At 42.4% G+C, this 14586-nt stretch overlaps 3 protein-coding genes across 4 annotated transcripts in view; 2 read left to right on the top strand and 1 right to left on the bottom strand.

Annotated features, from left to right (window-relative positions):
* Positions 1 to 54: 54 nt before the first annotated feature.
* Positions 55 to 3971, top strand: LOC116848809 (gonadotropin-releasing hormone II receptor-like). The gene is made up of 6 exons (XM_032825306.1): positions 55 to 156; positions 235 to 433; positions 804 to 927; positions 1203 to 1335; positions 1879 to 2030; positions 2467 to 3971. The coding sequence occupies exons 1-6, from the start codon at positions 64 to 66 to the stop codon at positions 2639 to 2641; spliced, it is 876 nt and encodes a 291-aa protein (XP_032681197.1). The 5' UTR covers positions 55 to 63; the 3' UTR covers positions 2642 to 3971.
* A 42-nt stretch (positions 3972 to 4013) lies between these two features.
* On the top strand, positions 4014 to 5581 carry LOC116848816. Its single transcript, XM_032825320.1, has 2 exons — positions 4014 to 4624; positions 5000 to 5581. The coding sequence occupies exons 1-2, from the start codon at positions 4360 to 4362 to the stop codon at positions 5119 to 5121; spliced, it is 387 nt and encodes a 128-aa protein (XP_032681211.1). The 5' UTR covers positions 4014 to 4359; the 3' UTR covers positions 5122 to 5581.
* Positions 5582 to 6516: 935 nt separating this feature from the next.
* The window catches only part of LOC116848741 (C-Maf-inducing protein-like), a 47629-nt gene continuing 39559 nt past the window's right edge, over positions 6517 to 14586 (bottom strand). For both annotated transcript variants that reach the window (XM_032825160.1, XM_032825161.1), the window contains 7 exons: positions 13143 to 13565; positions 12705 to 12853; positions 12532 to 12621; positions 12171 to 12423; positions 10978 to 11235; positions 9833 to 10133; positions 6517 to 9641 (listed from right to left, as the gene is read on the bottom strand). In XM_032825160.1, the coding sequence (XP_032681051.1) occupies positions 9517 to 9641; positions 9833 to 10133; positions 10978 to 11235; positions 12171 to 12423; positions 12532 to 12621; positions 12705 to 12853; positions 13143 to 13565 (1599 nt within the window). In that variant the 3' untranslated portion in view covers positions 6517 to 9516. The remainder of the gene's footprint in view (positions 9642 to 9832; positions 10134 to 10977; positions 11236 to 12170; positions 12424 to 12531; positions 12622 to 12704; positions 12854 to 13142; positions 13566 to 14586) is intronic.

Genomic DNA, 14586 nt, shown 5'->3' with positions numbered 1-14586 from the left:
ACTTCCTCGAAATTTATCGAAGCGTTAATAACTTTTCAATAAATTTTTAGATATTACGCGGTAATGCGACCGCTCCAGATATTGGACGTTCACAGAAGAGGAAAGATAACTCTGATTTTCGCGTGGGTGGGCGCCACGTTGTGTTCCTTTCCGCAGGTGCGCCAACTTGTGAATAATTTCTTACGATGCTTGCAGCCACGTTGAGTAATTCAGTCCGCGCTTAACTTTCCGCAGATATTAGTATTCCATCTCGAGGTGCGTCCCGGCTACACTTATGTCACACAGTGTACAACATTCAACACTTACCCGTCGCACGTGTACGAACTGTTGTACTTTTTGTTCGCAATAACGGCAGTATTCTGGTTCCCGTTGTGCATGATATTTTATACCTATATCAGAATATTCGTGGAGATCTCACGCAGATCCAAAGAAGGTATGATCGACGCAATTTTGTACCAAGAACGCTCAAAACTGTTAGAAAATTTATCTCACAGATTTATATTATTCTTCGACATAAAGATACACGGGAAAATAGTTCGGTTCTTCTAACTGAATAGGGATCAGGTGAAAATTCGACGACATATCCCTGTTACCGCAATTTAAAGCATTTATGTCTGAATATTGCTGTGAATAAGCTGTGTTGAAACTTGGTTGCAATAATTGACAGGAATCTTCTTGCCCCTTACCAATATTTTCACCTACTCTTATGAAATAACGAAAAGTTCAATCATGAAACTGATGGAATAACTCGTCTGTAATTCGGGGGTGAAACGGCCGATAAATTAATGCAGCTTTTCTTACAGATACAATACGCCGTTCATCGATCGACTTCCTAAGTCGAGCGCGAGTGCGCACTTTAAAAATGACAATAACCATTATCGTGGTTTTCATCATCTGCTGGACTCCTCACTCCGTACTAAGCTTCTGGTAAGTACTATTAATTCTGTCGGACTCATTACGCGATACTTCGACAATCGTGCGAGTACGATGTCTTGACGTACGAAACAGTGTGGTAATCGTCGAATGTGGGCTTATAATGTGAAAGATGAAACAAATATCGCCGATACGACCAACATTCGCGGTCGTGATCGATACGGATGTCGTGTGAATCACGTCTTGTAGCAAAAGAAAATGATTACATCCCGGATTAAGTTGAACATCGAACTGTACAAATATTACATTGTTGCACGCATGCAAAACAGGTATTGCATTGATCAATCGTCATTCCGGAAAATCGACCAACGCATTCTGAAGGCTCTCTTTTTATTTACGTGCACAAACCCCTGCATGAATCCCATCATCTACGGCATCTTCAATAGACAAGAAAGGAACAAGGTGAGTATTTTTTCACCATAGACAGCATCGCGCTTGTCGATGCGTAATTTCTTAACGCAGCTTCTCACCGACAAAGTCCGTTAATTTTACATTTTGTTTTTCCACAAGTGACTCTATTATAATGGACACTATTATAGATAACGTTGCATATCGATCTCATAGCAGATGTTAATATCAATAAAACATACGACTATGGTCTGAGCATGAAATAGAATCCGAGCCAAGACAAACTCATGTAATTGTCGTGCTAATCCCATTATTCACGCTTGATCTATCATTCATCATTGCTCAATACGATAACTGCACTATACGATAAATGTAACAAGAATCTTCATCTCACTGCATGAAACGAAGTGAAAACAAACCACTTACATTTGAAAAGAACAAAAAACAAAAGAATATTTACATTTTTCTGGCTCACTTTTAGTGTAGTGTCATTAAGAGTCGACATGTTTTTTACACTAATCACAACACATATTCGTTTCTTTTTTCCACTGACAAGTTAAAGTTAGCTAATACTCATTTTATCGCGTGTACCTACAGACAAATCTTCAATCCTCTCGCCCTTTGATGTCCATCAATGCAACTGTAGAACTTTTGGTTGCCGCATACGCCAGAGATTTCATCCTCACCGTTTTCTTAATAGCCTTGCCGGCTCTCTTTAACTCCCCGACTTCATTTAACAGACGTTCAATGTAACTATGCGTTCCTTACAACAACTAATAACACATTGTCAACAGCACGAATTACACTTCTACCGGGTACCCATATATATGTAGTCATTTGTTGCGATATCACAATATTGTTGCAAATATTGTAGTAAAAATAATAATAAAATTCTTTGATATGTAAAATCCCGGTCTGTATAGGATTATGAAGGAAATTATTATATATTTGGAAATGTTACACACGTTTGACGTTATACTGCAAAATATTGCAATTACTTGAATATTTTTCATATAGTATATCAGGTAGTTCATCAAATTGTCTATTTTCATAGTAATTTATACTAGAACACTGAAAAAAGAAATATAACTTCAACGTAATTTTTACTACATTATTTTCTCCGTACACCGAGTTTCCTCGCGCATATCATTTCTTCCATCTGTCATATAAATTTCTTCGTTCTAGACGCCGAAGTGAGCAGCCACCATCAAAGCCAGAATCACGCCGCTGTCCCTCTCGATCAGACTTCTCTATTGACGATGAACCCGACATTCGCCAAATCGAACGGATGCATTTAGACGAGCGAGCCAGCATGCAGATGACGCGACACCTCGTATATGCATCTTTCTCGCGGACATGATTCTTCCTTTCCTTAGTGATAATTGCGTGATTACGCATCAACTATACGTTACGCCGTAACGATCGTATCTTTGCAGATGCGAGGTACTGCGTTCATACCGTCCAAATGAAATGCAATGTAGCGCAATGTGCACAGGGCCAGTCGAAAAGTTCTTAGCTTTGTTCTGACGTACACTCAGTTGCTATACTATTCCCCAGATCGATAGTCACTAAAAAGTTTTGATCAGCCGTGTCTATTTCTATAGCTGATCGTTTTTCACGACTGTTGATTCATCCTGCAAGTGGGAATGTGTCAAAATAGAAGTGACATTTTGACAGCTTGACGTTTCATACATATTTTTATCAAAAGTTTATCCGCTCACATACAACGCGCAATCAGTAGAAGAAGAGTAAAAATATTAAAAAAAGATAAGTAAGAAATTTTTACTTTATTCGAATAAAGTAGAATGTTTATTAATAACGAATAATTTGAGAGCAAATCGCGTGAAAATATTAAAAACAGAGACCATTTGTGTCTGTCTGTGTATAAATTTATTATAATTTTGTATATTAACTTCTTACTTACCTTTTTTAACATTCTTATTCTTCTTGTACTGATTACGCATTACACGTGAGCGAATAAATTTCTGATAAAAATACGTACGAAACGTCAAGCTGTCAAAATGTCACTTCTATTTTGACACATTCCCGCTTGCAGGATGAATCAACAGTCATGAAAAACGATCAGCTAGAAACGGACACTTACTGATCAAAACTTTTTAGTGACTATCGATTTGGAGAATAGTATAGCATCAACGCAGCTAAGTATATTATGTCAGACTATATAAAGTTACGAGTTGTGTTAAAAAGCGGCTGTAATCAATCGAGCTACGCTGAGAAAAGAAGATCTCGACGATTCTTCCGAAAATTTGCCATGTTCGGTTGGAAAAACGCATTTATGTTATTTAGTTAATTATTCTCTCTCTCTCTCTCTCTCTCTCTCTCTCTCATCCTTAGACATATTTATTTCAAATAGCTAAAAAACTGAACTAATCGAATTACTTTATGCGTACGACGCTTTATGAATAACAAGCTTGTTACATACATAAATTAGGCTTGGCTGCGCGATATATTCGTAACGTCGTTTATTTAGGATAAATAATGAATAATCAAAGAGGCGTTCGCCGAGTCCCAGTCTTAGCATCCCGACACGGCTGGAACGCAGTTAACGACAAGGCCAAGATAACGATAAGAGTCGAAATGGGCCCTTTCGTTACGCGCGTTCGCAACGCGTACAGCAACGTGTTACAATGTAGATGAGAAGCACGGCACAATATAATCGGTCAAGAGGATTACGAGTTGATTCATGGTCTTCGCGGACGATTAGCAAACGCTACCGATCCCCATCGTTTTTAGCTTTTCCCATTTCCTACCATTTCTCGAAACATGTTGTACATCGTAAAGGAAACTAGTCTTCGCACAGCTTTGAAACTGGTGTGTATATGTGGGACCACTTCCTACACACGTGCAACTGGCACACCAGCGACATGAATTCAGTAAAAGTGTACAAGACGAGCATCAACGAAGTGCTGAGAAAAGAGGAATGCCCTGATAAACTAGTCGACATTGTTCTCCCGTCAGTACTTGAGACCGATTTATTTCCCGGTCATACAAAAATTCGACCCGCGACTCGACCAATCGGTACCACTTCCGACGAGGACGAGACGACTGAAGAGGCTGATGCATCTGCGGACCAGAACCGCAGTAGTCCGGAACCAGCCGTTTCGTCCATTAGCGGTAACCGTCCCAATCGTCATCGGCCCGGTCATAAGGAACCCTCCGACAAGAAGAAGCCGCATGGCTATCGCCCTGGACGTGATGATACCGATTCCCAGTTATTTCAACTCGCATCGTCCTGACCGCGACTATGCAGACCGTCGACTGGGTGTCTATTGCTTCTCGCAGGAAATGATTACCTGGTCCGACTTATTGTACAAGTGCACAGGCAAGTCAAACGTAACCCCGTTACGCCTTTTGTAAAACGTTTTAGCGATTTGAAAATGTTCAATTCATCTGCTAATAAAAATGAAGAAATCGTGAACAAAAAATTGCTTCTCTTTCTTTTCATTATTATCAGAAATATAATACAAATTAAGATAAAAGTTCCAAGATACGTACATGAACATTCTTATTATTCTGTGTGTCTTTAAATATTTAAACTTTTAATATGAAATATTTTATATATATTTTTTATGTTAAAAGTTTAAATATTTAAGGCCAAAACAAATATAAAAGAATATTCAGCATTTAGTGTCATTGGTACTTTTACCTTATTATCAAGTAGGCAAAAGAAGTTTTCTGATTTCTATGCAATTTTCAGAAACTGTGCCACAATCCGTATGGAACGAATTACCATCTCACCTGCAAGCGCAAGTTCAAGTGGGTGCTAGCAGCTTCGGGCAACCGCAAATGACACGACGGAGAATGAACGACTATTACTAAAATTCGTTTTCGGCGATCTATTCATGGCGCGAAAAACACATAAGTGAACAAGTAGCGCGGAGAGTTCCATAATTCTCTCGCAAATATCGAGAGCCGATTTATAGCCAATTTAAAGTCGCTATAATCAATCACGCCGAAATAGCGCTAGCTTAAGGAAATTGAACTCTAACTTCAATTCGAAGCAGAGAGAAATTTTGTATATTTTCATAAATTGTATAAATTGCATAACACAGATATTACACGTATGTAGTTGCAATATATCTCAATTAATATATACGTTAATATATATACTGTATTACGAATGTACTGTAATCTGAGATGTGTGTGTAATTTCTCACGATGATTTCCGAGCTGACTCTACCGCATTTATTAGGTACCGTTAAGGCTCAAAAAATTTTCGCAAATGTTACTTTTGTATTTTAATAATGGCACAACGAAATAAAACATTAGTCATATTAAATTTCTTTAACGGACGATTCGTTTCTATTCTATTCTATTATTTACACGCGATCTGTTGGAACGCGCAGAAACCTCCTCCCGAGACAAAATTTTGATTCAATATTCAAATATCATGTAAATATTGTTAAACTTGAGTAGTAGTACATTCTTAATTTTAACTAGGCTATCACCTTCTTTTCAGTAATTCTGTCAAACAGAACTATTAATAAATATATAATAAGTAATATAATATGTAATAAGTGGCTCACCTGAGAGCAGATGTCCACTCGCGTCCTGGCTTCCTCATCAGCATCCTGCTCCTGGCTACTTCGTCACACACAGGACAGTCCCTAGCACTGACACTCGCGTAAATACAACAATTACGATACAAGGAAAACGTATTAATTCCAACGCGATGCCAACCAGAATATGACCGAGAAACCGCAAAAAATTTGAATTGCTCGACGGGGCTTGCGTACGAATGTGACAATACGCATCAAGAGACAAACGTGCGACGTGGCGAAGTAAGCGCCGCATGTCGGCTTGCGAACAAACTGCCACGGACAGGGCGCGCAAGAATGCCAATCAACAATGTGGACAAAAATGCTTCGCCAATCACAAGCTGCCGTCGCCGATTAATCAATGCCAAGCGCACTCGCCTCCACCAATCGCGCAATTGTCATCGCCGGCCAATCAGTGACGAGAACATTTGCTGGCTGGGAAGTCGCAACAGTTAACTCTCTAGAGACATTTCCTCTCGGATGCCTTGCTGTTCTCGCGGGAACGAATTCCGTTCAACGAAGTAAAAGTACGTGCGAACGATTCCAAAGTAAAGAAAAAGGATTCGACGACGAGTTGTAAAGTCAAGAACAACACGATGATCATGCTGCTTTGACGAAGAGACCAGTAGGAGAAGCAACCAAGAGGTGTTTTCGACGACAACGCAAGCGCGCAAGAGTGAGGTATTAAATTCGAATTTATTTATGTTTCGCTCACAGAACACGCTGACGAATTTAACGAGTAACCTTTTAAGTTAATGATCCTTATCGAAATTGACGTTAACAGTCTTCTTACAATGCTTGTTCCCTTGCGGCTTTTACGATAATCGAGACGAAATTACGAAACTAATCGGTTGCCGTGGCAGGCCCTGTGCCAGCTGAATCCTGCCGACCCTTCGTTGGAAGGGCATCCCTCTCATCTCTCCTCACTCTCTTGCCCGCGCTCTAAACTCGAGATATCGGACTATCCGCTAAACGCGTGTTCACGCTAATACGAGTTAAATCGTGCGCGACATACATGTGTAGTATATTATATTGTTTTATATATAAATTACGACGTTCTAGCTAGAATAAATTATTAAAATCTACGCAGTAATTTCGAGAGAGGAAATATGAGAGAGAAAGAGGGGGAGGGAGGGAGGAAGGGAGAGAAGGGTGGAGAGACGGAGTCTCACTTATCTATCTATATACATTAGGGAAATGCACGAGTGCGACTCCGCGCGTCCACCGCAGACTCGAAACTTCGCTTTTGACGACGTAAAACGTCACCTCCTGTCGATTACGGTGAGAGACGCGGGTCTCGAGAACTTTCGCTCTATCTTCTAAAGTAAAATGCGTTCGCTGACGCGACGCGACGCAATGCGCGCGTTGTGGCAGTGGATCGCTCAAAACTCACTGATTAAGGCAGTTGGGCACGCCTCGAACGGAAAAAAAGAGGGGAAAAAATCGGGAATACATGTCCTTCGCGAGAAAGGACACTTCGCGGATCGATTGGCTGGGCTGCGGTCCAGCTGAGCGCTCTATTGCCTCGTTTACATCGGACGTTTGATATTAACTTATACAACAAAAATGCCGAAAATACAGTCTAAAAACGTTCCAAAGATGTGTGATATCACATATTTCTAAGATGTCTCTGAGATATATTTTGAACATTTTATAGAAAATAATAACCTTCTATTAAATAATTTTAATATTGACAATGCATGTCAACGACGATGTTTTCAATCGATACATCTTCTTGATGAGTATTATACTATAATACACCGTTATATAATACATATATTGTCGACATTGAGATTATTTATTAGAAAGTTACTATTTAGTTTCAATCATTCGATGTAAACTAAGCATATATGACACTCGGTCGGGAACAGTCTTCGTCTCGGTCGAATAAGCATTATCGTTATAATCGTCATCTTTTCTTTTCTATCTATCAAGGATTCACGACCGGAGTCGACTCCAGTGAACGATGATTCGGCGAACCGTTCCTCGACCTGCCCGACTACAAACTAACTTATTCAACACGATAACACCACCGCTCTTTGATGATGCGACAATATCATTGCGTGAAATTATTCGCCAGCGATAGCGTCTATATTTTTCTCTTCATTGATGTCTCGCGCTCCATCGATAGAGAGAAAGAGGGAGAATCTTTTTTGCGACTCGTTAAAAATTCAAACGACTCGATCGTTCAACAAATGATAACACGCGCGTGTTCAATTGATCGAAATTGAACGGCGATACGTGGGTGTTTGTAATCTCCATCGGCAGCAAGGGTAGTGGTGGATTCGCACCTCTACTCGCTACCGAAAAGTAATATTGTTGGAAAATAACGTACACGAGTATAAAAAAGGCTGAAGATCGGGTAAAAGTGCATTGCGCTTTTAGCGCTCCACCGTCCAAAAACTGGATGAGACAATTCGCTCGCCTAAAACTATGGTTAGATGATGAAGAAGATTCTACTGAAAAACGTAACTATAAAGTTAACAGCTCGACGATGACCGACCCTCGGTCGTGTGAGATATAACGTAACGCGGATTTCCATTTCGATAAAAAAAAGACGTTGTCCTCGTCGTCGTCGTCGTCGTCGTCGTTGTCGTTGTCGTCGTCGTCGTCGTCGTCGTCGCCGCTGCCGCTTGAGGCAAGCGCGTTATTGTGAATCGTCTACTGCGTCTACTCGCACAAATGTTTCCTTTGTCTTGTCCGAACGGTACTCAGACAGCTTGTCGACTCTACAAGATCGTCTCTTCCACGATCACGTGCTCGTCTCGCACTCGGAGAACACGCGTCTGTCTGCGTTACGAGCGGACTCACATTCTATGCAAACGACGAAACCGTCTGTCGCTCGACAATCGTTTGTTTGAATCTTACAAGGAAACTGAACTACGAATTTGCGACCCTGGAATGTCCTCGAGAAACGCGACTCCCCTCGCCGACGACGACGGCGACGACGTGGAAGAGACGCGTATAAATCGATATTCTTCGCAAGAGAACATCACCGAACGCATCAGCTGGTTATCGATTGTGTATCTTTCTCAACTAGCGTGATTTTTCGTAGAGAATGAGAAGTTTCGCGCAAACTTCACGATCATCAGCGATCGTGTGACCTTCCGAACGATGTGGAGCTCTTGAAATATTTCACGCTTCTAGGGAAAAACTGCACGATCGATAGCCTGACGCGAAGAGAAACTGTTCATCGAACGTCGATCGAATAATATCTAGTGGAAATGGAAGATGCATTAACGCGAACGCGGCTCGACCGGTAATCGTCGATTCATCGCGTGTGCTTTATTGCCTTACGGGAAGAACGAATCGTCGATTAAACCGGAAGAAGTGTAAGCTATATGCGAAGACTCGACGAAACCTCTTCACTCATTCTGGTCAGTATTGTAGCAAAGGACTTGGTTTGCTCGTCTTCTTGGAAAACCGAAGAAGGATTGCTTCGGCGATTATACTTCGTTAGGTCGCCGATTAGAAAGATCGAATTTTGTCGCGTTCGACGTTCGATATTCTGTCGATTCTATCGATTATATCGATGATACGGATGATATAGCGTCGCTTCGTATCGACGACTTTTCTCGGATTTTCGTCCAAACGACCAAGCACCTTAGCGTTGTTTCTTCATTTTCGCATCGCGATCGACGCTGTCGATGGGCGAGGTGCTGGACGTAACCTCGGGTCACCAGGCCTCCGTGTATCGAACGTCGAATTCCTGCAGAGCCGGCAATCGCTTCTTCAGCGACTCGAACGTCTGCGCCGACAGCTTCGTGCTGTTCAGATTCAATTTTCTTAGGCTGGTTAATGCTGAAACATAATCGTCTCGTTATCGACACGCAAGTACTTACGAAGAAGCCAAGTTGAACAATCAATTCAAACTTAAAGTCAAAAATACTACACAATGCTTTGTATCTTTCTTTTGTACTCTGCGCACCGCGATATTCTTCTGCACGTTTGCTTGCGCATTATGTTTCTCGGGGAAACGTCGAGATACTCACAGGCCAATGTGGAGATGCCTTTGTCGGACACGGGCGTCTCGCAGAGATTCAAGACCTGCAGCTTCTGCAGGTGCTCACTGATCATCTGTAGGCCGGCGTCGCCGAATTGAGTGGCCCACAGGTTCAAGTACCTCAGCGCCGGTAACTTTATCAGCTGCTCCGCGCACGCGGACGTCACGGAAGTAAATGCCAAACTGAGGCACTCCAGGTTACCGAGGGCACGACCGCCCAGCAGAAGGGCAACGTCGGCGTCGGTTGCTCGTACTGGTAGCGTCAACTTGCGCGGTCCACCCTTTTGTTGCTGGCGAGAAATCAAACGCGTAAAATAATTTGCGTAGCGCTGTACAGTTCCTCGCAGCCGCTTATTTATCTCAAGAAAAACAAAAAAAGAACGAAAGAAAAAGATCGTACGCATTATCATTTGTTGATTTTGCATATTCTTGACTCTGAAACCTTAAACACGTGTAAAATTTAGCTAGATCCACTTTTCAAACCGTTCTCAGACACATGTCTTTCGTTTTCCTATTATAACTTTTCTTAAATTTATTCTGTCGCAAAAATATTAATAAATTCATATTCGTCGATGTTGTCTGTGCCAATTTAAAAGAAAAGAAAAGCATTGAATTTTGATCATTTTTACGGAAATTATAAGCAAATAAAACTGGAAGTTTTAGTGATTTTCAATGATTCATATGAAACATGAGTAAAATTTACTCATGTTTAGAGTTTACGTAACTTTCAGAATTCTAGAAATTAGTTGCTCAAATGTGCAAATTTTACTCTACACGTTTCTACTTCGTTTCATTTTTATTAAGCTTCTAGCTTTGTATTTATCGTGTCCCCTTCGGTACCGGTAGTCTGACAAAGCGTTGCTTTATCTTCTGACTGCATATTTACTGGGAAGTGGTTACCGATAGGAAGTTGTTAGACACTCACGACCATAACGGTCTTATCTGAACGGAACTCGCGCAAAACGCAGTACTCCGAGTTTTCTAACTGCAAAGCGAAACAGTCATCGTGGAAACAATACGTAAAAACGAAAGATTATTTCTAGCTGATAGCTGTTCGATTAATTATTAGGTGCAAGAGCGCTTAGGTATGTCTCGCCGCTTCGTTCGACTTGAATGATTAGCGAGTTTGCTTACCAGCTCTTGCAAATTTTTCTGCCTCTGGCAGAGTGCGGCATAACGCTCCTTTCCAGACTCCGTGGACTCGAGTGCGTTGACTATCTGGAGCCTCGCCTCCTCGTTCGCCAACAAACGCCACTCGAGCATCAAGCAGAGCGCCTCCTGCGCAGCGTCGCAGCCTCGCACCGCTAGCAAGATGCAATCGTCGCCCGCTTGTTTCAGCAGCGACGCGATAAATCTCTTTCGTCGGCAACAACACGCCAGCAGGGTTGTCAGCTGTTGGAAGAGAAAAATTCACATGTAGATTTTTCGTCTGACGTGTATCGTGACGTCTGAGCACATCCATTCGTGTGACTCGAACGAATTGTTTATGAGGGAAGATGTGACCGATTGACACGTAAAAATTTCTCAACGATGAAGTCGGACAATAAAGTTATCGCTGAGCGCGAACTAGCGATCGATCATAGAATTTGTTTGATACAAAACTCGCACGATATGTCCGTCGCGATGGACGGCGAACGCCTCCTGCGAATCATTCACTTTCCCACAATCAGCCGACAATCCTAATTAATTCCGCGCGCTGATTCAGTTCCACGGTTATACTAGAGATCGGAATGAATGCTGTCAATACTGACCCATTGAAGCTGCACTCGTCGCCTCGCAAGAGACCGTTCATGAATATTCAGATGGGTCTCCGATCGAATCGCGTGAGAATAATTCGCCGCCCGTGATGAATTGTTTCTGAACGACGGATTTTATTCCGGTTATTTTATCACACGAACGGGAGAGGCTGCGGACCCATTCGAGACGCCTGGCTCGCGTGATTGCAAGCACAATAATCGTTTCACATGTGAATAAATTCGGTCTCGTTGCGCCGATAAGCACGATAATAGCGTATCCGTCCGCGCGTATCCTCCACTCGATATTTATATCTTTGGCCAAGTGTGACCTAAATGCAGAGCGCGAACAATTTGAGCATGCGAAATTAGCGGAATAGATGTGTGAGTGATCCGGCCTTACACGTTTCTGCGTCGTATCTTTTACGACACAACTTGCGGTTTCCTAAAGATAGAGTATAGACAAATGTAGAAGATTTTTAAGTGTTACAAAATGGAAAATTGTGTGTTGTGAAAGTCCGTCGTTCTGTCAAACCAGATCGACGTGTGAGAGGCGACAGAGTTCGCGTGCAAAAGATCGAGCACGATATTCACCATCTCGCCGAACAGCTCTCCGCGATCCGGACAGGCTGGGCTGGACGGTGCGGCGATGTGGATCCAGCCTGGACGCGGTTCCCTGACGGGCAGCAGCACACGATGAACCGTACATCTCGGGTCTTTCGCCAATCGTTGCATCGCGCACATCAACACGGACTCTTGCACTTCCTTCATGGCCAAAGCCTCTTCCGGAAATGGAACAGGCTGCAACAGGGCACCAAGACCCGGACGCCAGTCGGCATACTCCGATCTGAAAGGACGTTTTTCGAGTTAATTTATTTCTCGCTACAATGGTCAGAGTTGTGCATCGAGATGGACAAAAACAAATTAAATTTATTTGTTGATGCACACAACTTACGCAACATTCAGAACGAGTAGATAACACTGTAACGGCGGCAGCAACGGCGATCTGTCCTCGTTCGACGATACGCGACTCGACACCTCGAATCTGCAAACAGAATCGCAAACAGACGTTGATGGTCTCCCTCGTCCGGATTGGATTCGTTTTATTGTAACTCGAGTGAAACTCACCTATGGAATATAGCTGCAACACATATGGACACCAGATTAGGAAGCACTCTCGGATGCGGACAATCGCTACCTGGCCCGTGAACCGACGAAATGTAGTCTCTGATCGCCTGTTCGCCATCATTGTTTTCGTATAAAGCAGCGACGAAAACCTACGCACACACGCGCAAAGCATATAATAACGTCTGACATAAAAACATTTTCAATGATTTATATGATGTGAAATAATTATTCGAACAGACTCTGCTAGTCACTGTCAAAAGTTATTATTCTTCCACAGCATAATTTCAATTTCGCATTCGCGAATTATTTTTTTCACTCTAGAAGTAATTATTATCTCTTGCATTTATGTGTCTAAGAATGAATAAACGAACAACAAGAAAGATTGCGTATCTCGCAAAGAAGAAATATATATCTTAGCAGTGACAAACTTATATCCACCTGCAGCAACTTCCTCATATCCGGCGATTTGCCAAAGTCAACGGTGTGCTTCAAGCATCTCGTGATCGCCGGACTGAGTGCGGGCACGAGTTGTGAACGCGGATGCTGCTGCGCCAGTCTGGCGAGTGCTCGCGCGAGTGCTGGCGGCGGCGCGGCCTTTTCCAGAAGAGGAGCCACCACGGACAACACGGCTTCCGCCCAGTTTCTGCGATCGCGGACAATCTCCTCGGTTTTGCCGTCCGAATCAGATTCCACGGCGGGTTCTTCCAGCAATTTGGCGACCGCCTCCAACGGGGCGCCTGCCACCCTCTCGTCCTGAAGCGGCGTCCACAGAGCAAAGTCCACCATGGTGCGCAATTCGCGTAATATCACCTCTTCTCGCGTGCTCATAGACACTAGGTGTTGGTACTTGAAGATGCTCTTCTGCGGGCGAGCAAGTCAACATTGAACAATTTGCAAACCCAATTGGCGGTTCTGGTTTGCATTTAATTAAAACCGACGACTCGATATTAAAATCGGTCAACATAATGTTTCCAACGAGAGATAATACAAGGTTGTTTTTCTTTGTAACAAATTCATATATTATATATTCAGATTGCATTGTCGTGTTTATACACAAACTGTTAATGCATTAGCGGACGATTTTCGTATTCAAATCGTTCAGCTCGTGCCTGAATGTCAAAGTTCTGACATCGTTCAACGCGCCGCTCCCGTCTGTGGAATTGGCGATCGAAACGAAGCCGCGTGTCTACCAGCGAATAAGGTCAACCTTGCGCGAGAGTCATCGACATCCAGTCGACAATGTACGAACGATGTTTTCATCGGAGACATAACACCTCGAACAATAAAATTCAATCAATCGTTATGGCCGGCCGGTCTCAACGTTGCGATTTACCCGTCGACGAGCTGATTAATTTCCAGACCGGATATTACACCGCTCACGACGACCGCTGTAAAATACTGACGTATCCGGAGAGATTTGATCCGGCCGTGTGCGCGATCGAGAACGTTCGCCTCGCGTCGTTATCACTTCCTCCTACTTTGGTTACTGTATAATGGAGCATTATGTATGTATTCATTGTACGTATAACACAACAACGGCTGTGTTTTTCTACATGAAAAAGAGATTTCGCTGCCGCAGCTCTAATTGTAGTTTGTTAAAAATATATTTGTTGTTACAACTAAGAATTTGCTTCTGTAATCAAAACTTTTGCTACTATTGCTACTACTATTGGTTTTACAACTAAATATATGCTGGACTACCGGCAGCTAGGCTTTTAAGTATCCATGTGTTACAGCGACATTTAGCCACCACATACAAATTCTTGCTGCCGTAATTAACTCTTTTCTCCGACTCACGTCACAGGTTTCGAATAAGATCGATATTAAAACATGTATATATATATATATATATATATATATATATATATATATATATATATAT

Source organism: Odontomachus brunneus, unplaced genomic scaffold (genome assembly GCF_010583005.1).
Source record: "Odontomachus brunneus isolate Ranch 3 - 2012 unplaced genomic scaffold, Obru_v1 Obru_scaffold_100, whole genome shotgun sequence".
Classification (NCBI taxonomy): Eukaryota; Metazoa; Arthropoda; class Insecta; order Hymenoptera; family Formicidae; genus Odontomachus; species Odontomachus brunneus.
This window is presented reverse-complemented; position numbering and strand designations above follow the sequence as displayed.

What these genes read in the sequence shown, in the direction of transcription:
- LOC116848809 (XM_032825306.1), top strand. Translation starts at nt 64, where the DNA reads ATGCGACCGCTCCAGATATTGGACGTTCACAGAAGAGGAAAGATAACT. An exon ending in CGTTGTGTTCCTTTCCGCAG is followed by an intron (nt 157 to 234) that starts GTGCGCCAACTT and finishes AACTTTCCGCAG; the next exon opens with ATATTAGTATTCCATCTCGA. An exon ending in CTCACGCAGATCCAAAGAAG is followed by an intron (nt 434 to 803) that starts GTATGATCGACG and finishes CTTTTCTTACAG; the next exon opens with ATACAATACGCCGTTCATCG.
- LOC116848816 (XM_032825320.1), top strand. Translation starts at nt 4,360, where the DNA reads ATGCATCTGCGGACCAGAACCGCAGTAGTCCGGAACCAGCCGTTTCGT. An exon ending in CTTATTGTACAAGTGCACAG is followed by an intron (nt 4,625 to 4,999) that starts GCAAGTCAAACG and finishes TGCAATTTTCAG; the next exon opens with AAACTGTGCCACAATCCGTA.